The 22,500-nt window shown below is 46.2% G+C and overlaps 2 protein-coding genes across 2 annotated transcripts in view; both read right to left on the minus strand.

Moving 5' to 3' along the window:
- LOC143027896 (uncharacterized) overlaps nt 1–17,570 on the minus strand; it is a 42,331-nt gene extending 24,761 nt beyond the window's left edge. Inside the window, exons 1-3 of the mRNA XM_076189541.1 lie at nt 17,372–17,570; nt 15,174–17,219; nt 13,418–13,530 (exon numbers count right to left, since the gene is read on the minus strand). Coding sequence (XP_076045656.1) covers nt 13,418–13,530; nt 15,174–17,219; nt 17,372–17,426 — 2,214 coding nt within the window. The 5' untranslated portion in view covers nt 17,427–17,570. The remainder of the gene's footprint in view (nt 1–13,417; nt 13,531–15,173; nt 17,220–17,371) is intronic.
- A 1,802-nt stretch (nt 17,571–19,372) lies between these two features.
- LOC143028128 (uncharacterized) lies at nt 19,373–20,364 on the minus strand. Its single transcript, XM_076189761.1, has 2 exons — nt 20,110–20,364; nt 19,373–19,982 (listed from the first exon to the last, which is right to left on the minus strand). Exons 1-2 carry the CDS (start codon nt 20,113–20,115, stop codon nt 19,599–19,601), a joined length of 390 nt encoding a protein of 129 aa, XP_076045876.1. The 5' UTR covers nt 20,116–20,364; the 3' UTR covers nt 19,373–19,598.
- Nucleotides 20,365–22,500: the final 2,136 nt, after the last annotated feature.

The raw sequence follows: 22,500 nt of genomic DNA on the forward strand, positions 1-22,500 counted from the left end.
AAACACCATATGAGGACGGAGCCTTTATTTGTACGACGGTTCGCTTATTACAGCTTTTTCAAGTACAAGTTGAGATACATATGCTTGAGATTAAATAAGGGGAAAGGAGGGAACGGGGAGAGAAAAGAAGAAGGGGGGAAGGAAGAGGAGGAAGAGGAGGAGGAGGAGGAGGAGAGGAGGAGGAGAAGGGGGGGGTTGGAACACTGGGAAAGGTTGAGAATGCATGCCCAAACGTCCGTGGGTGAAATGTTCACAAAGGGTGGTTTAAATCTTTAAAATTTTGCTTTAATGGATAAAAGGAATTTTTGGTTTTCTTGCATTTCTGCAGAGAGCACTGGTCTAGCTAAATAACATCCTCAGGAGATAAAATAGAAAAAAATATACATAAATAAATCAATAAATACGTGAATTAAGTGAATTTGATTAGCAAAATAAATAGGCAAAGAATAGATAGGAAAAAAATATATATGAATAAATCAATAGATAAATAAAAAAATAAATAAACATCGATAGATGAATTGTCCAAATATAGATTTAATCTTTCATAGATCAGAGAATCCTGTTAATAAAATCATGTGACGACATTCAGAAAAATATCAGTAATGCCTGAATTTTCCAATATACTATTACCGCGCCCATTACTATTACCACTGATATCACCATTAGCATCCTAGCTATGACATCACTATTTAAAGTCACAATCTGTGTGGATAAATGGGTTGAAGGATCATAATGGTTTATAGTGACCTACAGTGGGACTCTATTAAGGTCATTTTAGTATATTAATAGATAGTTGATTCGCCCTTATGTATGTTCAAGCGTTTGTCTTTAGGCACCAATAAAATTGTAAGTCTTTTTTGTATATAATAAGATCAATAAGTAAACAAATAAATGAACGAATGAAATCACGAGACAGTATTCACCTTTCACAGGAACGGTACCAATACTGACATGGTGTCAGAGAAAAGTCATCTTCATAGCTATCTTATTTTCTTCATCTCTCTCTCTCTCTCTCTCTCTCTCTCTCTCTCTCTCTCTCTCTCTCTCTCTCTCTCTCTCTTTCTCTCTCTCTCTCTTTCTCTCTCTCTTCTTTACTCTTTCTTTTCTCTCTTTTTTCTTTTCTATTTTCTCTTCTCTCTTCTCTCTTTATCCTCTCATTTCCTTTCTCTTTTCTTTCATTTCGCTTCTCTCTTCCCTCTCTTCTCTCTTTTCCCTCTCTTCTCTCTCTTCTATATCTTCTCTCTCCTTCCTTTACCTCACCATCTCCTCTCCTTACCTCCCCCTCTCCCTTCTTTACCTCCTCCTTTCCCTCCCTCACCTCCCATTTTTTCTCTCTCACAATCCACTCTCCCTCCCTCACCTCCCCCCCGATTTCCCTCACCTCCTCCCCCACGACCTCCCTCACCTCTCCCTTGACCTCCCTCACCATTCCCTCCCTCTCCTTTACCTCCCTCTTTCCCTCCCTCATTTCCCCTTCTCCCCTCCTCATCTCCCCTTCTCCTCTCCTTACCTTCCCCTCACCCTTACCTCACCCTTTTCAGATTCTCACTCTCCTTTCCTTACCAAACTCTTCTCTACTACATTCTCCCTACTTCTCCCTCGCTCCTATCCTCTTCCCCCTACCCTCTTCACCTTACAACCTACCCCCTGCCCACTACCCCGTACCCTGTACCCCCTATCCCCTACCCCCTACCCCTTACTCATTACCCCCTACCCTCTACCTCTTGCCTCCTATACCCTACCCCCTACCCCTACCCTTTATTTCTACCCTCTACCCTCTATCCCCGACCCCTTACCCCTTACTCCCTATGCCCCCTTACCCCCTACCCCCTACTACATCCCTCCTGACCCCTACCCCTTATCCTTTATCCTCTATTCCCTAATCATTAACCCCTATCCCCTAATCTTTATCCCTAATCCATCTCTCATATCCCTTACTGCTTACCAACTTCTCCTTACCACATCCCTTTTAACCCCCTACTTTCTACCCCTTACCTCCTCCATTCCTCTCCCCCATACATCCTCTCCCATTCCCCTTACCTCTTCCCCCTCCCTTTACCTCTTCCCACTCCTCTCTCCCTCCCTCTACCTCTTCGCATCCTCTCTCCCTCCCCCTACCTCTTCCCCCTCCTCTCTCCCTCCACCTACTTCCTCCCTGTCCTCTCTCCCTCCCCCTACCTCCTCCCTCCCCTACCTCCTTCTCCTCCTTTCTCCCTCCCCCTACCTCCTCCTCCTCCTCTCTCCCTCCCCTCCTCCCCCCTTCCACTCTCCCCTACCTCCTCTCCCCCTCTCTCCCCTCCCCCTCTCTTCTTTCCCTACCTCCTCCCCCTCTCTCCCCTACCTCCTCTCCCTCTTCTCCCCTCCTCCTACCTCCTCCTCCTCCTCTCTCCCGGCTCACCCTTTGACGAAGAGTTCGAACATGAGACCCGACGCCTTACACGAGCTGCAAGTAATTAGCAGATTAACGGGCAACGGGGGTAATGGGGGTAAGGGGGGTCAGGGGTGTAAGGGGGGTTAGGGGAGAAGGGAGGAGGAGAGAGGAGCCTTCCCCCTCCGCTGACTGAAACCGTTTGACGAAATTCGCAAGAGGACAATTGGATTCATTACTGAGTACTACATTTTGTTTTAGATGTCGAAAACGTTTTTTTTTTTTTTTGCTAATTTTTTATTCATGTTGAATACATGTATTAAATCCTACAGGCCAGTGGCGTTTAGCCTAAGCGTAAACTGAGGCGTAGGTGACACAGGCGACGTAGCACAGGGGAGCAAAGGCAGACTTCCTGTTTATGAATTGAGGTACAGTTTGAACTTCTCTCTCTATTGATAAGCTGAGATATTACATCTAGAAACATTTCAAGTGAAAGAGAGAAGTAGAAACTGTACTTCGACTCAGCGACAGGAATTATGCTCTGTGCTGCGTCGCCTGCGCAGCGTGATTTCTTTCAACTGAGGGCAGTCTCATTAAGGTCACACTCGTGATCAGTTCTGAGCAAGCAAGCTGGGCAAGGTTCGCTGTGATTGGTGGAGAGAACAAGGGGGGTGTGGCCTTATCATTTATCTACTTAATTTGGATTGCTCGTTGGAGGAGGAGGAGGAGGAGGAGAGGTAGGGGGAGGGAAGTGTTTTGGTTTGTGGTAGATATATTTTGTGTGTTCTGTTGTTGTTGTTATTGTTAATTTTGTTAGTGGTGGTGGTGGTGTTGCGGCTGCTGCCGTTGTTGTTGCTACTGTAGGCTAACAATGTAAATACTGTATTGCCAATGAACATACCTTACCTATGAAAAAAAAATCACAAAAATCCCTTACAGACCATAAGTCCTTCTAAGCCGAATATAATCGCCTTGCGTTAGGGAGTTATCAAACTGGGTTATTTTTCATCCCACATCCTACCTCCAACCTCAGTTTGGATAACTAAAATATGACTTTGCTTACAGAAATCTAGATTTGTCTAAGAACATTTCAGCAATATGCCTAACATTCGTATAGGTTTGATATTTGAATATTTGAAAAAAAAAATTGAATATTGTAACCGAAGTCCTTTTTACTTAAACGAACTTTCAACTGTCGGCGCTGGTGATGACCGTGAAAGCCTAGTGTGATAATACGATAAGCCAACACAAACTCTTAGAGATTTGCGACAAAATCGCAAAATGGCCACAAAATGGCGGCGCGTCCGGAGCTGTCGCAGCTCTCTGTAAAATGAGACTGCATAAACGGACTCTGTATAAAGGGACTATTGGCACATCCAAATGCACAACAATCCAGCATATTCAGTGACCAAACCAATAGCAGAAATCAAGAGCAAGAACAAACAATAAACGCGAGCGAAAATGATTTGACCACAAAATGGCTCCCTGGGTCATGTGACTGATGTAAAGGATTCTGGGGTATATGCAAGAAGGAATCAGATCCTCCTAAAAGTAATTCTTTTTGAATGAACACAAGATCACTACGGATATGTTGGCGTTTTTTAATCTTTGAACCTTCTTATCGTGTGAATTCCAGTTTTGACGTAAGATATATGAATATGGATAGAAACATGAATATAGATATGAATATATATATATATATATATATATATATACTTATATGAATATAAGTATCAATGTGAATATGAATATATATATATATATATATATATGTATATATATACATATATATATATATGTATATATATATATATTTATATATATGAATACATATATGAATATGAACATGAATATAAACATGAATATGAAAATATATATATATGAATATAAGTATTAATGTGAATATGGATATGGATATAAATACAAATATTTAAGACTACGTCTTCTGCAGCTACGTGATGTGTGGTCGGGGACTTGTACAGTCCTTTTGAACCATCGCACGTAGCTCAGTCGCTAGTGTCTTGACTTCGTGATTATGCACGGACAGGTTAGGGTTCGAATCCCTTGGCAGAACATACAAATATATATATATATATATATATATATATATATATAATATATATATTATATATGTATATATATACATATATATATATATATATATATATATATATATATATACATATGAATATGAATATAGATACGGATATCTGGTTGAAGGAGTTATCACTTCTAATATGGTGTTGCATTTCATAGATCTATTTTTCAAAGGCGTCAGACAATTTCATTCATCTGATGGGGTATTTCTTGAACCACGCTGGGGTTTCGATCGTTAAAGAGCCCACGTCGACCCCGGTGTCTATCTCTCAAATTGAACAAAAGAGTCTGTCTTTGGCCAAAAGATACAGCTGTGATGAACGTCACTTAATTGAACGAGAAAGAATGCTGTACTCCATTACAATCCCCCTCCTTTCTCCCCCTTCTCCCTCTTCATCCTCTTCCTTCTCCCCCTCCCAGTGCTTCCCTCCCCTCCTCCCTCCCCTGCCCCCTCCCCTTCTCCCTTACCCCACTCCTCTCCCTCTTCCCCCTCTCCCTTCTCCCCCTTCCACTCCTACCCTGCCCCCCTCCCATTCTCCCTTACCCCAGCCCCTCTCCCTCTTCCACCTCTCCCTTCTCCCCCACCCACCTTCCCCTTCCCACCCCGTTCCCCCCTCCGCCCGGCGTGTGTGGCAGACATAATAATTATATACATAATTAAACTATCCTATGACGGCGTTACTAAGAATTTATTAACGCTTACTAAGCCTATCCAGCGAGTCGTAAAGCATTATGCCTGACAGTTCTGGACAAAAAGTCGTGTTCTTTTGCCCAATGGGGTCTTATTAGCAACATGTGTTTAGGCAGTACAAGAAAGACTACTTCTCAGACCATAAGAAGATCGCCTGAGTCAGACTGTTTTTAGCCAGAATAAAGTATGTTAAGGCTGACCATGTGGTGAGAGGTTTGTTGATATATGTTTGTATACATATGTGTGTAATTATGTATGTGATTATATATGTATATACTTATGTATGGATTTATATATGTAATTACAATATATATGTATTTTTGTATGTATGTTTGTATCTATGTATGTATGCAATAGGAAGAAGCAAAGCTAGAAGAGTAGGAGGAAAGGGGAGAAAGATTAATGAAGAGAAGAGTGAGAGATGGAGATGGAAGTGGAGGAGGTGGAGGAGGAGCGCAAGGGCAAAGACAGACAGAGAGATGGAGGAGGAGGATAGGAGGAGGAGGAGAGAAGATAATTCCTGTGAGGTCATAAAGGACCGAACGAGAGGAAAGACGATCCTGTCGGCAGTTAGATGTTTTGTTGAGGTTCCCGGTTCAACACGGCGACGCTCTTGAAGCCCTCGATTCCGGTTCCGAATAGACAATTCCATTCAGTCTTTGAGATCGTTGGGGAGGCCAGACTCTATCAGAAAAGGGTCTCGACCTCTGTGGTCCTCACTTAAGCTTGCGTCCGGGCTCCTAGAGTGATTAAAATTGCGTTTACTTAGATAGAAAATAAGTCCTTGAAAGGCGTTACCGCGTTGATGGTCTACATAGAGACCCGGGTTTGTCGTTGGGTGTCATTACGTCTTAGTCTTCTTCATGGCTTGCCGGTTGACACGCTGGTTGACACGCCGGCCACAATGGCCGGGTGTCAGAGGGCACGCGGGGGGTGGGGAAGAAGGAGAAGGGGGGGGAGTAGAGGGGAAGAAAGAGGAGGGGGGGTAGAGGGGAAGAAGTAGAAGGGAAAGTAGAGGGGAGAATGCAAAGAGGATGTAGAGTAGAAGTGAGGTGGAGGAAAAGGGAGTGGAAGGAGAAGGGGATAAGTAATGAAACTATAAATAAAGATATGAAAATAAATAGATGAAAATTTAATAAAATATCATATAAAGAGGTAACATATGGAAACAGGTAATTTTAAACAAATTGAATAAAAATTTATTGTTGTAAAGGGAAGATAAGTGATAAATGAATTATAGTATACAGAATGAAAGTTAGAACCGAATATATAGAATGTGTTGATGTACTAAATAAACAAAAATTGGGTAGTGATGGACGGGTGGATAAAGCTCTTGGCTCATTTTGAACCTCATCATTGAGAATTTGAATTAATTGATTTATTCATTTATTCTCCTAATGGGTTATTGACTGCATGTTATTGTGGCGTTAAAAGCTGACACGTAGCATGCAGCTGATACTTTAGGGCCTATATGGGGCGCCCCTACGAACCAGAGACACACATCATTTTGTCTGTGGTAGAGGAAATCTCTATACATAGAGAAATGGTAATATTTTATTACAATGTGACTGTCCCTCCGTTATGCTGCCCCCCCCCACACACTCTTGTTACTGTCCTGTACCACTTCTCTTAAGATTCATTTTCTCATTTCGCCGAACCCTTTGGTGGGGGAAAAGAATACTGCCACCAAGTATTTCCACTTGAGTTGTATAAGGGGACAAAAACGGGACGGGGATAGGACTAGGTATCCTTCTCCCTGTAGTCCCAAAGTGGATATTCCTAAAAAATAAAGCAATGGCATAAGAATGTCCAGGAGGAGTTTTCCAACCAGTACCATAAGGTATGGTTTTTTAATGTGCGTGGATGTGGTACAGATGAGAGCAAAAGGGAAGAGATAGGCAGTATGTTTGTGAGAAGAAAGATGGATGTGTTGGCATTGAGTGAAACTAAGTTGAAAGGGATGGGATAGTTTAAGTTTGGGAGTGTATTTGGGAGGATCTCATGAGTGAAGAGAGGACGAGGGAGAGAAGGGGTGGCTATACTAGTAAGTGAAGAGAAAGGTAAGCGTGTGGTTGAATGGAATGAGTTTTTTCAAGGTTAATGTGGCTGAAGGTGAAACTGGGATAGGAGATGTGGGTTTTTGTAAGTGCATATGACCTGGTAGTGAGAAGACTGTAAAGGAAAGGGAGGTCTTTTGGATAGATTTAAATGCGTGAATTGAGGGTTTAGGAAGAAATGACAATGTAGTTGTATTGGGAGACCTAAATGCTAGTGTAGGAAATGAATCAATAGACGGAGTGGTTAGGAAGTATGGAGTTCCAGGAAAAAATCATAGTGGAGAGTTGATGGTGGATATTTGTCTTGAGAGTTGATGATAGCAAATACAATGTTTATGAAGAAAATCAAGCATAAGTACTCATATGAGAGGGTAGTGGATAGAAGGGTGATAGATAGGGTTAAAATGGACTATACTCGTATAGTGGTATCCAGGAGAATAGTAAGGAGAGTTAAGAATGTACATTTTCTAAGGGGAGAGAGTGGGGGAATATTAGGTAATTTTTTGGTGGAAGGTAAGTTGAGAGTGGAGGATAGATGGAGAAAGGGGAAAAGGACAGAAGATAGGGAGGTGATTAAAGTGAAATGTTTAAATGAGAAAGAAAAGGATGAGTACAAGAAGAAGCTGAGAGAGGGGTGGAAGGGAGTGAAGGATAGAGTAGAAATAGGAGTGAAGGAGGAATGGGGATTCAAGGAGGGAGTCACAAGGTGTGCAAAGATGGTATGCGGAACAAGGAGGCTGAGAGGAAACAGAAGGAAGGGTAGTGAGTGGTGGGTTGAGGAAGGAATGAAGGTTGTAGAGGAGAAGAAGCGAGCTTTCTCAGATTGGTTACGAAATAGGACGAGAGAATCATATGAAAGGTACAAAAAAAAAAAAGGAAGAGAAGTAAAGCATAAGATAAAGGAGACAAAGAGGAGAGCGGATGTGAAATGAGGTAAGAGTATGACAGGAATTTTTGAAAGTAATAAAAATATGTTTTGGAAAGAAATTAAGAGAGAAAGAGGAGGCGAATCACGTAGAGAAGAAAAGGTAAAAGGTGCAAATAGAGAGATGATAATGGAAGAGAAGGCAGTAAAGGGGAGATGTGAAGGAGGATAGGGAGGGAAATGTAGTTGCAGTGGGAAGCGCTAAGAAAATGGCAGTGATGAGTGAGAAAAATGGAGGAGAAATAAGGAAAGATGAGGTGAGGGCAGTTACTAAGATGATGAGAGCACCTGGGTTGGATGGGTGTCGTGCAGAATGTCTAAAAAGGGAGATACAGTGATGTTTGCTTAAGAGAAGGTAGAGTGCCGGAGGACTGGATGAGTGCCTGTATAGTTCCAATTTAAAAGGGAAAGGAGGACAAGTGTGAGTGTAGTAGCTTCAGAGGATCAGTTTGTTAAGTGTGGTCGGGAAGACGTCTGGGAGGGTCTTGATTGAGAAAATTAGAAGAGGAATAGAGGGAATAATTGGTGAGGAACAGTGTGGGCTTAGGACAGGTAGGGGTTGCGTGGGTCATATTTTTGTGGTAAAACAAGTATCTGAGAAAACTTTAGGAAAGCTTTAAGGATGTTTTTTGGGCCTTTATGGATTTGAAAAAGGCTTATGACAGGGTAGACAGGAAGGCACTGTGGGAGGTATTGCAGATATATGGGATAGGAGGAAAGCTGTTAAGAGGAGTCAAGAGTTTTTGCGAGAATAGTAGAGCTTGTGTTAGAATCAGAAATGGAAAGAATGAGTGGTTTGAGGTAAAGGTGGGACTTCGTCGGGGATGTGTTATGTTGTCCTGGCTATTCAATCTATACATGGATGGGGTGGTGCGAGAGGTAAGTGCAAGGGTAATGGGTGGAGGATTGGAGGTACTTAAAGAAAATTGAGAAAAGTGGGAGATAAGCCATTTGTTATTTCCTGACGACTTTGCGCTTGTAGCAGGATCAGAGGAGGGATTGAGGAAGCTAGTGACAGAGTTTGGGAAGGTGTGCAAAAGAAGGAAATTGAAGATAAATGTGGGTAAAAGTAAGGCGATGAGATGAACAAGGTGAGAAAGTGGCAGCAGATCGGAAGTGAATACTAAGGGAGAGAGACTGGAGGAAGTAGATAGTTTTAGATACTTGGGTGCTAGTGTGGTGGGAAAGGGAGAAGTGGAGGTGGAGGTAGAATGTAGATTGAGAGAAGCAAGTAAATGCCTTGGGGGATTAAAAAGTGTAATGAGAAATAGACATTTGGGAATGGATGTTAGGACGAGATTATATGAAGTATTGATTGTGTCGACAGCACTGTATGTGGCGGAAACATGGAACATAAGAGAGGAAGAGAGGAGGAGTTTGAACGTGTTTGAGATGAGGTGCCTGAGAAGTATGATAGGGGTTACTAGGCTGGATAGAGTGAGACACGAGGAGGTGAGGAGGAGGAGAGATGGATGGATGGGGTAAAAGGGGCACTGAGAAAGAGGGGAATGTCTGTTGAAGAAGGACGGGAGAAGACAGACGATAGGGGTGAATGGAAAATGATTGTGTATGGATGATGCTGTGATGCATGAAAGGGAGTGAGTGGGGGATGGGGGTGAGGGAGAATGTGTGAAAAAAAAAATTGACGCAGCCCGAAGAGGTTTCTCCACGTCTTCTTCATGTCTGCATGAGGAGACGGAGAGGAGGGATCGCCGATTTAATGAAGCGGCCTTGCTGTGGATGTATTGTCTTGCAACACTACTTCTGACCCAGGGCAGTGGGCGAGATGCAGGGATGACCCGTCATCAAAGAGAGGCTAAGCTAAGAGGGAGGGAAGAGGGTAGAGGGGAGTAGAGTATGTCGGGGATGGAATGGGTGGGAGTGGATTTTACGAGTATGCCTTTGTTTGTAAGGGGGTTTTTGGTATATGTATATTTTCCTAAGGAACTGAAAATCTCTTGATTTATTTAATCCCTTGAATTGCCTTTACTTTATTTTTTATTTTTTCGTTTGCCTTCACGTGGGCAGGATGGCCTTGCTTAAGGGTTCTCTGAGTTTGAGTTTAAAAGCTAACAATAACAATAACAACGATAACAATATCAGCAATAATCAACAACAACAAATAAATCAAATAGAAAAAGTGAAATCATAAGAAAAGATGAATGAATGAATAAATGAGAGTAAATGAATGAATGAATGAATAAGAAAAAAATAAAATCAAGACAAGTAACTCACAGGCCATTTTTATCTTCATCTAAACATCATACGAACATTTTGTATCAAAGTCAAATACAGATGAATTTCATCTCTAGAACATTTGGACGCCGAAAGCAGCTATTCCTTCTCTTGTGATGTTAGGCAGTTTGTACACCGATGCAATAGTTGCATGAAACCGGTCGCGCGCGCGCACACACACACACACACACACACACACACACACACACACACACACACACACACACACACACACACACACACACACACACACACACACACACACACACACACACACACACACACACACACACACACACTGAACTGCCACGATAGTGGCCTGGAGTTCCTGGTTCGAATCCTGCCCAGGGCCGAAATTATTTCGGTACCGCTGCGCTTCGGGTCGTTACTCTGACTCTCGTGGGCGGGGAGTTGGGGGTGTGTGTGTGCAAGGTCATAGCATTACCCATAGATCGGACCTACGAGCTCTGAGCTCTCTTCCAGGAGGGAAATAGCTGTCGATCACGAGTCCAACACGTGATCCAAAGACCAAGTGAATACACACACACACACACACACACACACATACACACACACACACACACACACACACACACACACACACACACACACACACACACACACACACACACACACACACACACACACACACACACACACACACACACACACACACACACACACACACACACACACACACACATACATACAGTGTTACGCCCCGCGATCAGTTTCATGCAAATGGTTGTGGTGTGCGAGCTGCCTTAGTGTTGCAACTCTTCTTGTAGTCTGCGTTTGTAGTTATCGTCATCAACTGTCACTGTGGATTTCCCCAATGAGATGTCTTGTGCCCATGGTTCCAAATGCAGCCGCCTCTTCCTCTTCCTCTTCACCTCTTGTCTTTCATTTTTTTTTATCCTCCCCTCTTCCTCTTCCTCTTAATCCTCCTCCTCCTCCTCCTCCTCTTAATACTCCTCCTCCTCCTCCTCTTACTCCTCCTCCTTCTCTTACTTTCCCTCCTCTTCCTCCCTTTACTCCTCCTCCTCCTCTTCCTCCTCGTCCTCTTCCTCTTCTTTATCCTCCTTCTCCTCCGCTTCCTCCTCCTCCTCCTCGTACTCCTCCTTTCTCTTGCTTCTCCTCCTCATTCTTTTACTCTAATCTTCCTGGTCTTCTCTTGCTGCTCCTGTTCCTGCTCCTCTCTTCCTCTTCCTTTTCTTCCTCCTCCTGTTTCTCTTTCTCTTCCTATTTCCCACAAACTCTCCCTTTCCTTCACCTACTTTCTTCATCTTTTTCTTCACTCTCTTCTCCTCCACTCCTCTCTCCCACACTCCTCCTACTCTGATATTTATTGACTCTTCTTCCTTTTCCCTTTCCCCACCTCCCCTTCCCTTTCTCACCTCCTCCTTCCCCCTTCCCTTCCCCCCCTTTCCTTCCTTCCCCTCCTCCCCCTCCCCCCTTTCCTTCCTTCCCCTCCTCCCCCTCCCCATTCCTCCATCTCAGATATTCATGTAGTCTTCTTCCTAGTCCCTTTCAACACCTCCTCCTCCGCCTCCCTCCTCCCACCTCCTCCTCCGCCTCCCTCTTCCCACCTCCTCCTCCGGCTCCCTTCCCCTCTCCTCCTCCTCCCTTCTCCATTCCTACTCTGATATTCAAGTACTCTTCTTCCTACTCCTTTTCCCTATCTCCTCCTCTGCCTCCCCCTCCTCCTCCCTTCCCCTCTCCTCCTTCTTCCTTCCCCTCTCCCCCCCCTCTCCTCCCCACTCCTCCTCCTTACTTCCCCCCTCCTCCCTTCCCACTCCTCCTCCTCCCCTTGAGAGGAGTCAGAGGGGCATGACCAGCGCTAATTGTCGGTCACGTGATCATCTGCACCCCGCCCTCCCAGACGCATAGGCACCCAACACACACACACATATGTGTGTGTGTGTGTGTGTGTGTGTGTGTGTGTGTGTGTGTGTGTGTGTGTGTGTGTGTGTGTGTGTGTGTGTGTGTGTGTGTATGTGTGTGTGTGCGTGTGTGTATATATGATACATATGTATGCGTATACATAACTTTTTTGCATATATGTATATGTGTGTGTGTGTGTGTGTGTGTGTTTGTATGTATGTGACACATATATATGCGTATACATAATTTTTAATGTGTGTATATATATATATATATATATGTATATGTGTGTGTGTGTGTATGTCTCCATATATATGTATATATCATATATGTGCATGTATATGTGTGTATATATGTATCATATATGTGTATGTATACATATAATTATATGCATATGTGTGTGTTTGCCCGCGTTCGTGTGTGCGTGCCCATAGTGTGATTTTGGGCTATACATCTACGTTATACCGCGCTGACGTTTGTGGCATTACACAGCCTGGCATACTACGGTATTATTAAACCTCATTAGGTTCTGGGATCGTCCCTAAATTATATGTGGTCTACATTTTCATATTTAATTACTAGAATTATATGCTACGTGATTTTCTTTATTTTTTCATGAACATTTTTGTGTGATTTGAAATTCTCGCCTCATGATCATAATGATATAGTTTACTCATTCTGTTATTTACATATCTATATATTCATCTATCTATTTATTCGTCTATTATTGATTTATTTAGTTATTTACCTATTCATCTATCTATTCATTAATTTGTATATAATTCATCTATTTATTTATACACCTATCTATTTATATTTATTCATGTACTTATTAACTACCTATTATGTATCCATTAGACACCTATGGGTTACTCCAATCGTCGTTTGCCATATCTAGGTGCGAAGGATAATTCCTGACCAGGACATCATGTCACTTAATTTGCTAAACACAAATTGGCATGATATTGGTATTATGATGCACGGTACCATCAGCTCCCCAAAGACACTCTTATAGCCACATAGAAAAGTAATGCTTGCAAGCATACTGTAAGATGGAAATGTAGGACCAAGGTAGATATAGAAACATTAATCAGTGTATATATATATCACATGTGGTATGATTTGTATTTTAGTTGTTGTCAAACGACAGCAGCCTTTACCGGAAGTGTTGAGTCAACAATCAACTCCAAACCGGCTGAGCGGCGACCCATGAATTTATTAACTGTAGGGTATCCTATTGGAACTCTCGAAGTAGTGTCTGTATCCAACGTATCTAGAAAATACCTTATGGATTTCATTACCATAAGACTGTGTTTTATATAGGGACCTCTGTTTTATGTAGGGTCCCCATTAGGAGTAAAAAGGAGAATACATAATGTAGTATCTGTATATCTCTATTGTTTGTGCACACGTTGGATCTTCTATTTGTTTCAGACGTAGGAAGTGTACGACAATTATATTGAAGTAGTTTGGTGGAAAAACTGTTGGTATGGACATGGTGGTCAAACATGTGACAAATATGTGTGTATATGTGTGTGTATATATTACTTCTTTGTCGCGGCTAGTGCCGCTTAAATCGTTTTTATCGGCTTAAGAAACCTGCACAGCGAAGCTATATCGGTAATCCCCTACCACACTCCTGGCCAAATGGCCACTTCCGAAAGGGAGTGTGTGGTTGGACATTCCGCATAAATCATCGGAAATTTAAAATTCCCGGCTCTGTGCAGGTGGCGCAAGCGTCTACAACCCCACCTCCCCCTCCCTATCCCCTCCCTTCTTACTCGGCCGCACGGATTGAGCCGTCACTTCAATGAGAAATGAAGGCTTCGCCTGTGGGAGGAGGGAGGGACCCTAAATCTGTGCAGGTTTCTTAAGCCGATAAAAACGATTTAAGCGGCACTAGCCGCGACAAAGAAGTATTATCGGCTGAGAAGAAACCTGCACAGCGAAGCTATGCATGAGACGAGGATAGGTGGGAGGAGAAGGTGAAGCCCAAATTGTAGTCGAGGACAGGGCTCAAGCCGTTATTACGTGTGTCTCGTATGGGAGACTATTCATCTTATCATTCAGTAGAGGGGAGACAAAAAGCATCAAGTACTTATATCGATATCAATATCAATATATATATATATTCATTTATTTGTTTATTTTTTATAAAAATAATATTGTACAATTTACATAGTGCATAAATTCTATGTAGAATATTGTATCTTGCTCAGCGGTTCCTGGGCCTTCCCCTACCCCTCGGTCGCCCTTTGCCCCCCTTCTCTTGCGAAGAGAGGGGTGGAGCCGTTCCCATGGCGACACATGGGACAGGGGTGATCGAGTGGTAGAGATACCGTGTCCTGAAGGAAGTTGCTGATGCCCAGCCCCCAAGGTCCTGCACCCGTTCCACAGAGTGGGTGCGGAGAAACGCCAGCGATGCCGCGAGGCCTCTGATGTTGTGGGCGTGGGGGGCATGGCCCGGGTCGGCCTTCTCTATAACGCGGCAAAGTAAACGCGCCAGGGACCTCGGGGTTAGGGGGTTCCGAGATTTCGAATTGTAGAAGAGATGATCCTCGGACACCCCTTCCGTGCGTTCCACGTAGTCTTGAAACGCACGGACCGGGCACAGCGGGTGTGGGTTTCCTTCCTCCAGGAAGGATGGTATTCTGATAGGGCCAATCATGTCGTCCGCCTGCTCATTCTTGGCTAGGAATGTAGGTGATGGAGCGAGAGTTAGGGCAGAGCAGTCCTCCTCCAGTTTGGAGAAGGACTGGTGGCGGGTGATCGCCGCCAGCTGTGACGCCCTGTAACCCGTAGCCAGGGCGAGCAGGAAGACGGCACGTTGAAGGAAGTGTTCCTCCTCCATGATGGTCCCTTCGAACGTCAGGTACTGCAGAACACGATGCAAGGACCAGGCTAGGACCGGCTGACGTCTCGGCTCTCTCGAGGCGCGGATCCCCTTCATTAGAAGGTTTCGCGCCCTTTGTGGGTCGGTGATGTTCATGCCGAAGTAGAGTGGATCAGCGAGGGCTGCGTAGTGAGCCGAGATTGTCGCCGGTGCCCTGTTGGTGGTGTCAGCTAGCCAAGACAGGAAGTCCAGAACTGTGCTAGCGGAGATGGTCACTATCGCGTGTCTCCGAAGGAAGTCCTGGAATCTCCGCCAGCAGGATTCATATTGCCGCACTGAGGATGGACGGTGAGCTCTCAGCATCTTGTCTACTGCCTCTGTAGAGAAGAGTTGGCCGAGAGCTCCCCGTAGAAACTCCAAGCGTGAAGTCGAAGTGACGCTTGGAGAGGTGCGGTAAGGCTGCTGGCCAGGCAGGCTGACCCTAGTAGAAGGGGAGAAGGGCACCACTTCATTAGCTCCCCGAACCACGGCTGAGCTGGCCAGTAGGGAGCTATCAGGAGGACCCGACCCTTGAAGGACCTGAGGGTCTGCACCACCTTCAGGAGGACCGTTGTCGCTGGAGGAGGAAATATGTAAACATACTTCCAGCGGTTCCAGTCCTCCGTGAAGGCGTCCGGGCCTCCTGCGCGTGTTCTGTGGTTGTAGGAGAGGAAGAGGGGGAGCTGGGTCGTGCTCGGGGAGGCAAATAGGTCCACCTCCGGGGTGCCGTAGCGGAGGGAGAGCGACTCGAACACTTGTGGACGTAGTTGCCACTCCACCGATGTCTCCCGGAACCTGGATAGAGCGTCCGCCCATTCGTTCTCCCGGCCCGGAACATACTTCGCCGAGAGAGAAATGGCCCTGCGTGATGCCTCGGCGAAGATGTCCTCCGACAGGGCTAGGAGTGGACCTGATCGGGCCGTACCTTGCCTCTGCACGCACTGTACTGCCGTCACATTGTCCATATCGAAGCGGACGCTCGTGTAGGAGATTTCGGGGTGCCGTTCGAGCCATTCTTTTACCACTATCAGCTCCCGAAGGTTGATATGTAGCGACCTTCTCTCTTCCGACCATCCCCCGCACGCTTGATGTCCCCAGCTCGACTGGAAGCCCCACCCTATGTCCGAGGCGTCCGTCGCTACTGTTATCCGAGGTGGGGGCGGGGACCATGGGACTGACTGGCGTAGGACCCCTGGCCGAAGCCAGGGACGTAACAAGCTGTGGAGTGTTGAGGGTACCGGCCTGGGAAGGTCGCGCGGGAAGAGTGGGATGCTCCTGTTGACCTCTCGCGTTAGCCGTCGGTGTTTCAAGCGGCCCAGTGGAAGGGCCGGGGCCGCGAAGTTGAGGCAACCTAACAGGCCCTCCCACTGACGGCGGGAGAACGTTTGGGAGAAGAATGCCCTCCTGACACAGCGGAGTGTCCGAAGAGCGTTGTCTGGAGCCAGTGACAGGGAGGCGTTGATCGTGTCCCACTCGATCCCGAGCCAATGAAGTTTTTGTGTAGGGGTGAGGGTAGATTTGTCCCAGTTTACCTTGAAGCCCATCTCCGTCAAGATTCTTAAAGCCACCGAGACATTGGTTGATGCACCCTCCTCGGTGGGCGAATGTATCAACCAGTCGTCCAGGTACATGAGTGTGGAGACGCCTGCCTCCGCCAAGCGTGCGCCTACCACTCTCGCTAGCTTTGTGAAGACCCTCGGGGCAAGCGAGAGTCCGAAAGGGAGTCTGGTAAATTGATACGTCTCCCTCCCGACCTGGAACGCCAGGAACCGGCGAAATCGGGGGTGGATGGGGACATGCCAATATGCGTCCTGAAGGTCCAGGGACGCTAACCAGTCTCCCTCCCGGAGCACTGACCGAACCTGAGCCACCGACACCATCTTGAATCGCAGGGGTTTCAAAAATTTGTTCAGTGCGCTCAGGTCCATAACCAGTCTCGTTTTCCCTGGGTCTTTCTTTGGTACGGTAAAAAGACGGGACAGAAAGACCCGACCTGTCGCTGGTTCCACTATTCCTTTTTCCTTCATGTCTCTCACGTGGGGCAGCACTGAAGAGGACACCTTGGATGACGCGGGAGGGTGGCGTAGTGGCTGTGGGAGGAAAGAATAAGGAATCAGCTTATCGGTAGTAATGTGTATATCCCCCCCCCCCCCCAAGCCTGAAGGGCTGGGGCAAGTTACTATCCATACTATGTAAGAGTATCACCACAGTTCCCTCAGAGGATAAAGGTAAGGAGACCCACCGGGAGAGAGACCCAAGGCCAGGTGAGTCCCTGGCGGATGACCCTGGAGGCCCATCCGTGCGCAGGCCACGCGTGGTGCCAGCCCAGGAGACACCCCACTTGGGGGCCTTCAGAAGTTCTTGAACTTTTGCTGTTGTTGCTGCTGATGTTTTCGTTGGTTGGTGGTCCTCTGGGGTTGGGAGGAGGTGTGGTGTTGCGATTGTTGGCGCCGAAATGTCTGGGGCTGTTGCTGATGCGGGCGCTGGGTTATCCTCCCTGTGGGTGGTGGACGGTATGCCCGCTGTTGTTGTTGATGTTGTTGTTGTTGTTGTTGTTGTTGGCGCGCGTATGGGGGCGGGCGCCTGAATAGAGAGTGGGACCTGTAAGCAGGTAAGGGCCGAGGTCTCGGTTGGGATGGTTGTTGGATCTGGATGACGGTCGGGACCGTAGCGAAGACGCGGTCTGTCGCTTCCTGGTCGAACAGACCACGGGAAAGGGGAGCTGCTCTCACCACGCCCCGGCGAGCTATCTCCGGGGCCGACCGCGCTGCAGAATGACGAGCTGCCAAACGAGCCGCGGTGAAGGCCCTCGCTGCTGGGGGTAGGGCTGATGACGCCATGTTGGCTGTACCCTCTGCCACGGTAGAGAGTGCCGCCAGGGTGTCTCTGCATACATAAAACACGCGAATCAAATTAGTAGGGCGAGAAGGATCCCGATCCCCGGAGGGTGTAATAAAGTCACATCGCTCAATTGTAGAACGTATAACATATGCGAGGCCGAGGTCGTTTCCGAACGACCTCGTCCTTGGGTGCTAGTCAAGAGGCTCCGTCCTGGGTGAAGACGCTACCTGAGCGTCTCTCGCCAGGACAGGTCTGGACCCTCTGTATACATTGAAATATCCCACTCACCTCAATTCTTCCCGCGGGAAGTCCTCAAAGCTCGTGGCGAGCGTCGTCAGCCAGTTCCTCATCATCGCGATTGCCGTGACGGTCGAGATGGTAGAGGCAAGGTCTTGTCTGGTCGAGGCCTCCGTCGTCAGCAACTTAGTCTCCGGTTCACTAAGTTGATGGGGGAGGGCGGGGTCCCTGCCAGAGTGCCATAAGCAATCGCGCAGACCCTCCGGCGCGAAGGGTGGTGGCAGGACGACGGGGAATGATGAAGGGATATGCCGTCGAGGAGGAACCGTCTTGGGTTGGTCTTGGGCCCGCTCGAAGAGAGCAGGGATGTCTAAGGCCTTCTCCCCTTTCTCCTGCGGGAACCAGGCGTTTGGGGAGAGTGCTACCGCCGGTGAGTCCCCCGACCTGTCGACAAACATATGCCCATCAGGGTTTAAACGAGTGTTCTCCAGGAGAGCACCTAATGCGTCCAGAGTGTTAGAGGTGGAAATCCTGGAGGGCGTGGAGGCCGGGGCGGAGAGGGGTCGAATCTTATATAGAACCTTAGCCCCCTCCGCGTCGTTGGCCCACTTTAGGATAACGTCATCTCTCCTCCTCCAGCCCTCCGGTAGCGAGTAGTCGGGAGACCAGGCCACTAGCTTGTGATCTTCTCCAAACGAGTACTCCCAGGACCGGGGAAGGTCACACCATGAGAAGGGGCGGAACTCAAAAGAGTCCGTCATGGTAGGAGGATAAGGAAAAGAACTGTAGTGGTCCTCCACCCCGTCCAACCCGACGGACGTCTGATTGGGGGGTTCCTCCTGAGAGGGGCCTTCTAGTCCTATACCTGTCGCCGGCACGGAGGGGCGGAGGGAAGGACCAGGAGGGAGAGTGGGAGGGGGGCTAGAGCCGTAGGTTCAATAGGAGGTTGCTCTGGAGAGGGGTGCGTTATGATTTGCGCGGTCTGAAAGGCCGGATAATGTGATAGGGCCGATTCAAGGACGGGGCCTATCAGGGACGGAAGGAGGGCAGCCACTTGGGCGGCCAGAGTTCCCTCTCCCCTCGTGTCGTCCTCCGGCTCCCTGCCCTTGTGGGATTTACGGCGAGGAAAAGGAGAGCGAGGAAGGGAGGGTGAGATTGGGGGAGAGGCTGTGGAGGGTGGGGACAAGCTGAGCGTCCTGGACCTCGGTGAGGCAGACCTCTTTTTCGAGCGAGATTTCCTGCCGGGTTCACGTGAGTGAACTAGGGAGGAAGACGAGTTCGTGGGGGTGCTTGACAAAGCAAGCCGTAAGGGTTTTAAGGACCCTTGATGTTCGGATGTATGGGGCTGCCGAGAGGCCTGAGGACGCTCGGGGACACCATACTCCGCAACATCAGACTCGTCCCCTTGTACTCCGAGAGGCCCAGGTTGTCCACCAACGGAAGTCTCGGAGACATAGGGAGACGGATGGCGAGGGCGAACGAGGCCCAATTCCACTCCTAACGCCGGATCCGCCCACACCAGGGGGGGGGTCGTCAGCGGATTTCAATTTCCGAGCTCTGCGCCATGCCTCCCGAAGGTGTCCGAGGGCGGCTAGCTTGGAACGGGTTTTGGGAGGAGCAGCACGAATCTCCTCAACCCGCGCTTTGCACACAACGCAGGCTAGGGGGTTAAAGCCAGCTTGTGAGAAACAAGGGGCATGGCGGGAGCAGAGGTCGTGGTGGCCGTCTGACGAGATCCTGGCTGTGCAGCCGGATTCCACACACAAGCGTTTGGTCTGAAAATAGAATAATGATAATCATAGACGGGGTGTCCCAAAGGTGTCTGGACACAACACCAAAGGGGAAAAACTGCAGGAGAACTCCCTACGAGAACACAAGAGCACGAGCTGGAACCAGACTTACCGGCATGAAAGAAGGTGGGTTGTTGAGTGACCGACTCGTCTGGTTCCGCGATGCTAAGTGACGGCTCAATCCGTGCGGCCGAGTAAGAAGGGAGGGGATAGGGAGGGGGAGGTGGGGTTGTAGACGCTTGCGCCACCTGCACAGAGCCGGGAATTTTAAATTTCCGATGATTTATGCGGAATGTCCAACCACACACTCCCTTTCGGAAGTGGCCATTTGGCCAGGAGTGTGGTAGGGGATTACCGATATAGCTTCGCTGTGCAGGTTTCTTCTCAGCCGATAAATATATATATATATATATATATATATATATATGTATATATACACATCGCGACAAAGATCTAGAAAGGAGTACGGCAAGGTGATATAATGTCACCCAGACTATTTACAGTTTGATTGCAAGAGCTTTTCAGAAGGTTGTATTTGAAAGAAAAAGGTTTGAAGATTGATGGCGAATATTCTAATCACCTGCGATTTGTGGATGACATTATTCTTATTTCCAAAAGAGCAAAAGGCATGCAAAGTATACAGAGAGATTTGAACAAGGAAAGTCTCAAAGTAGATTTTAAAAATGAATAAAAGCGAAATCAAAATAGTGTTCAAAGTAGGTTTTAGAAATGAATAAAAGTGAAATCAAAATAGTGTTCAAAACGAAAGGTCAAAGCAAGGTGACCATAATCCATGATGACAGCCTTGAAGAAGTTGAAGAGTATTATTATTTAGGCCTGATGGTGAAAGTGACTAACCAGCATGGTAATAAGATAAAAAGGCGCATTGCACTTGGTTGGAAAGTGTTTGGTGAGTATAAGATTATGAGAGGCTCTCTACCTTTATTTTTGAAACGTCAGCCTATATGTGGATGTTAAACTTGGAAAGCGACAACGGCGGTGGAGGCAAAGCTGAGGAGTGTAAAGAGGAGAATGAAGAGATCAAAGGTGAGAATGACGCTCAAAGAGAGAAAGAGAGCAATTTGGACGAGAGAGCAGACTGGAGGGAAATATATTGTGGAAGTGGTAAAAAATGGGAAGTGGAATTGGGCAGGTAAGTTAGCACAAAATGATTATGAGCGATGAAGCAAATGTGTTCCTGAGTGGACACTGCGAGATGGGAAGCGTGCAAGACGGGGATTAGACAGAAGGTGGAGAGATGATATAGGGAAGTTTGCAGGAGTGACACGGCATAGGTTGGCGCAGTCGTGCGAGTCATGGAATGGTATGAAAGAGTCCTTTGTTCAGTAATGAAATCAAAATGGCTGATAGGTTATTTGGTTGATTGATGTATATTACATAATGCTTTGTAATGTGGTTCAATAAACATGGTATATTTTATGAGATACACATTGTCACTATTTCTTTTCTTTGTTCGTTTTAGATAATTTTCTTTTTCAAGTTTAATCGTTATATATTTCCCTTTATTACCTCATCATGTTTTGTTTCACTGCTTTACAGACACAGACAAAGACAAAGTCAAAGACAAAGACAGACAAAGACAAAGACAGACAAAGACAAAGACAAAGACAAAGACAAAAAGCAAAAGACAACAACAACAAAAAGACAACAAGATAACTTAAAACGCCGAGGGAAAGAAAACAACTCGGCCTGTGCACTGCAAAGCAATACGATTACCAATGACACGCGGAGGGTAATTACTACACTCTCTGGTATTTAGGCATTCAGTAATGGAACGGAAAGTAATAGAGCATATTAGGTCAGCCATGGCCAGAGTAATGAATCTAATAGGGTAATAAATGCGCCTGTGTATAACAAGATCGTTATCTGAGAACAGGGTCATCCATTACATGTAATCACGTTGTAGATTTAGGCGTGTTATTGTTTAATAACTTATTTGGTTCTTTGATAAACGACCTCTATGCATTTCTATTGCCGGCCGTGCGATTAAGCGGAGAGAATGGGAGGGCTTCGAACAAATGAACGTTTGGACGTTCGAATGTGATGAACGTTTGAACGTTTGAATGTGATGAACGTTTTGATGTTCCAATGTGATGAACATTTGGACGTTTGAATGTTTTGAACGTTTAGTCTTGAAAATTTTGAACGTTTGAACTTTTGAACGTTTGGACATTTAAACGTTATGGACGTTTTGACATTTCAACGTTCAAAAGATATAAACGTGTTGAACGTTTGAATGAATAAGATCAACTAGCGGAAGGTACAATAAGCAACTAAATTTACAATATACAGGGGATAGATTCGACAAGAAATATTATTTTGTGTAATTAAACAATAATGATTTTGAATACGCCATTAGGTACATCAAGAACAAACTATTGTCTTATCTGATGTTGCTGAAAAAATATATAAAGAAAAAATATATATAAAAGAAAAAAATAAGTGGTGTAAAGAAAACTTATATAAATAAAATAATCATATA

This window comes from Oratosquilla oratoria, chromosome 9 (genome assembly GCF_046742065.1).
Source record: "Oratosquilla oratoria isolate Oo_2021 chromosome 9, ASM4674206v1, whole genome shotgun sequence".
Classification (NCBI taxonomy): Eukaryota; Metazoa; Arthropoda; class Malacostraca; order Stomatopoda; family Squillidae; genus Oratosquilla; species Oratosquilla oratoria.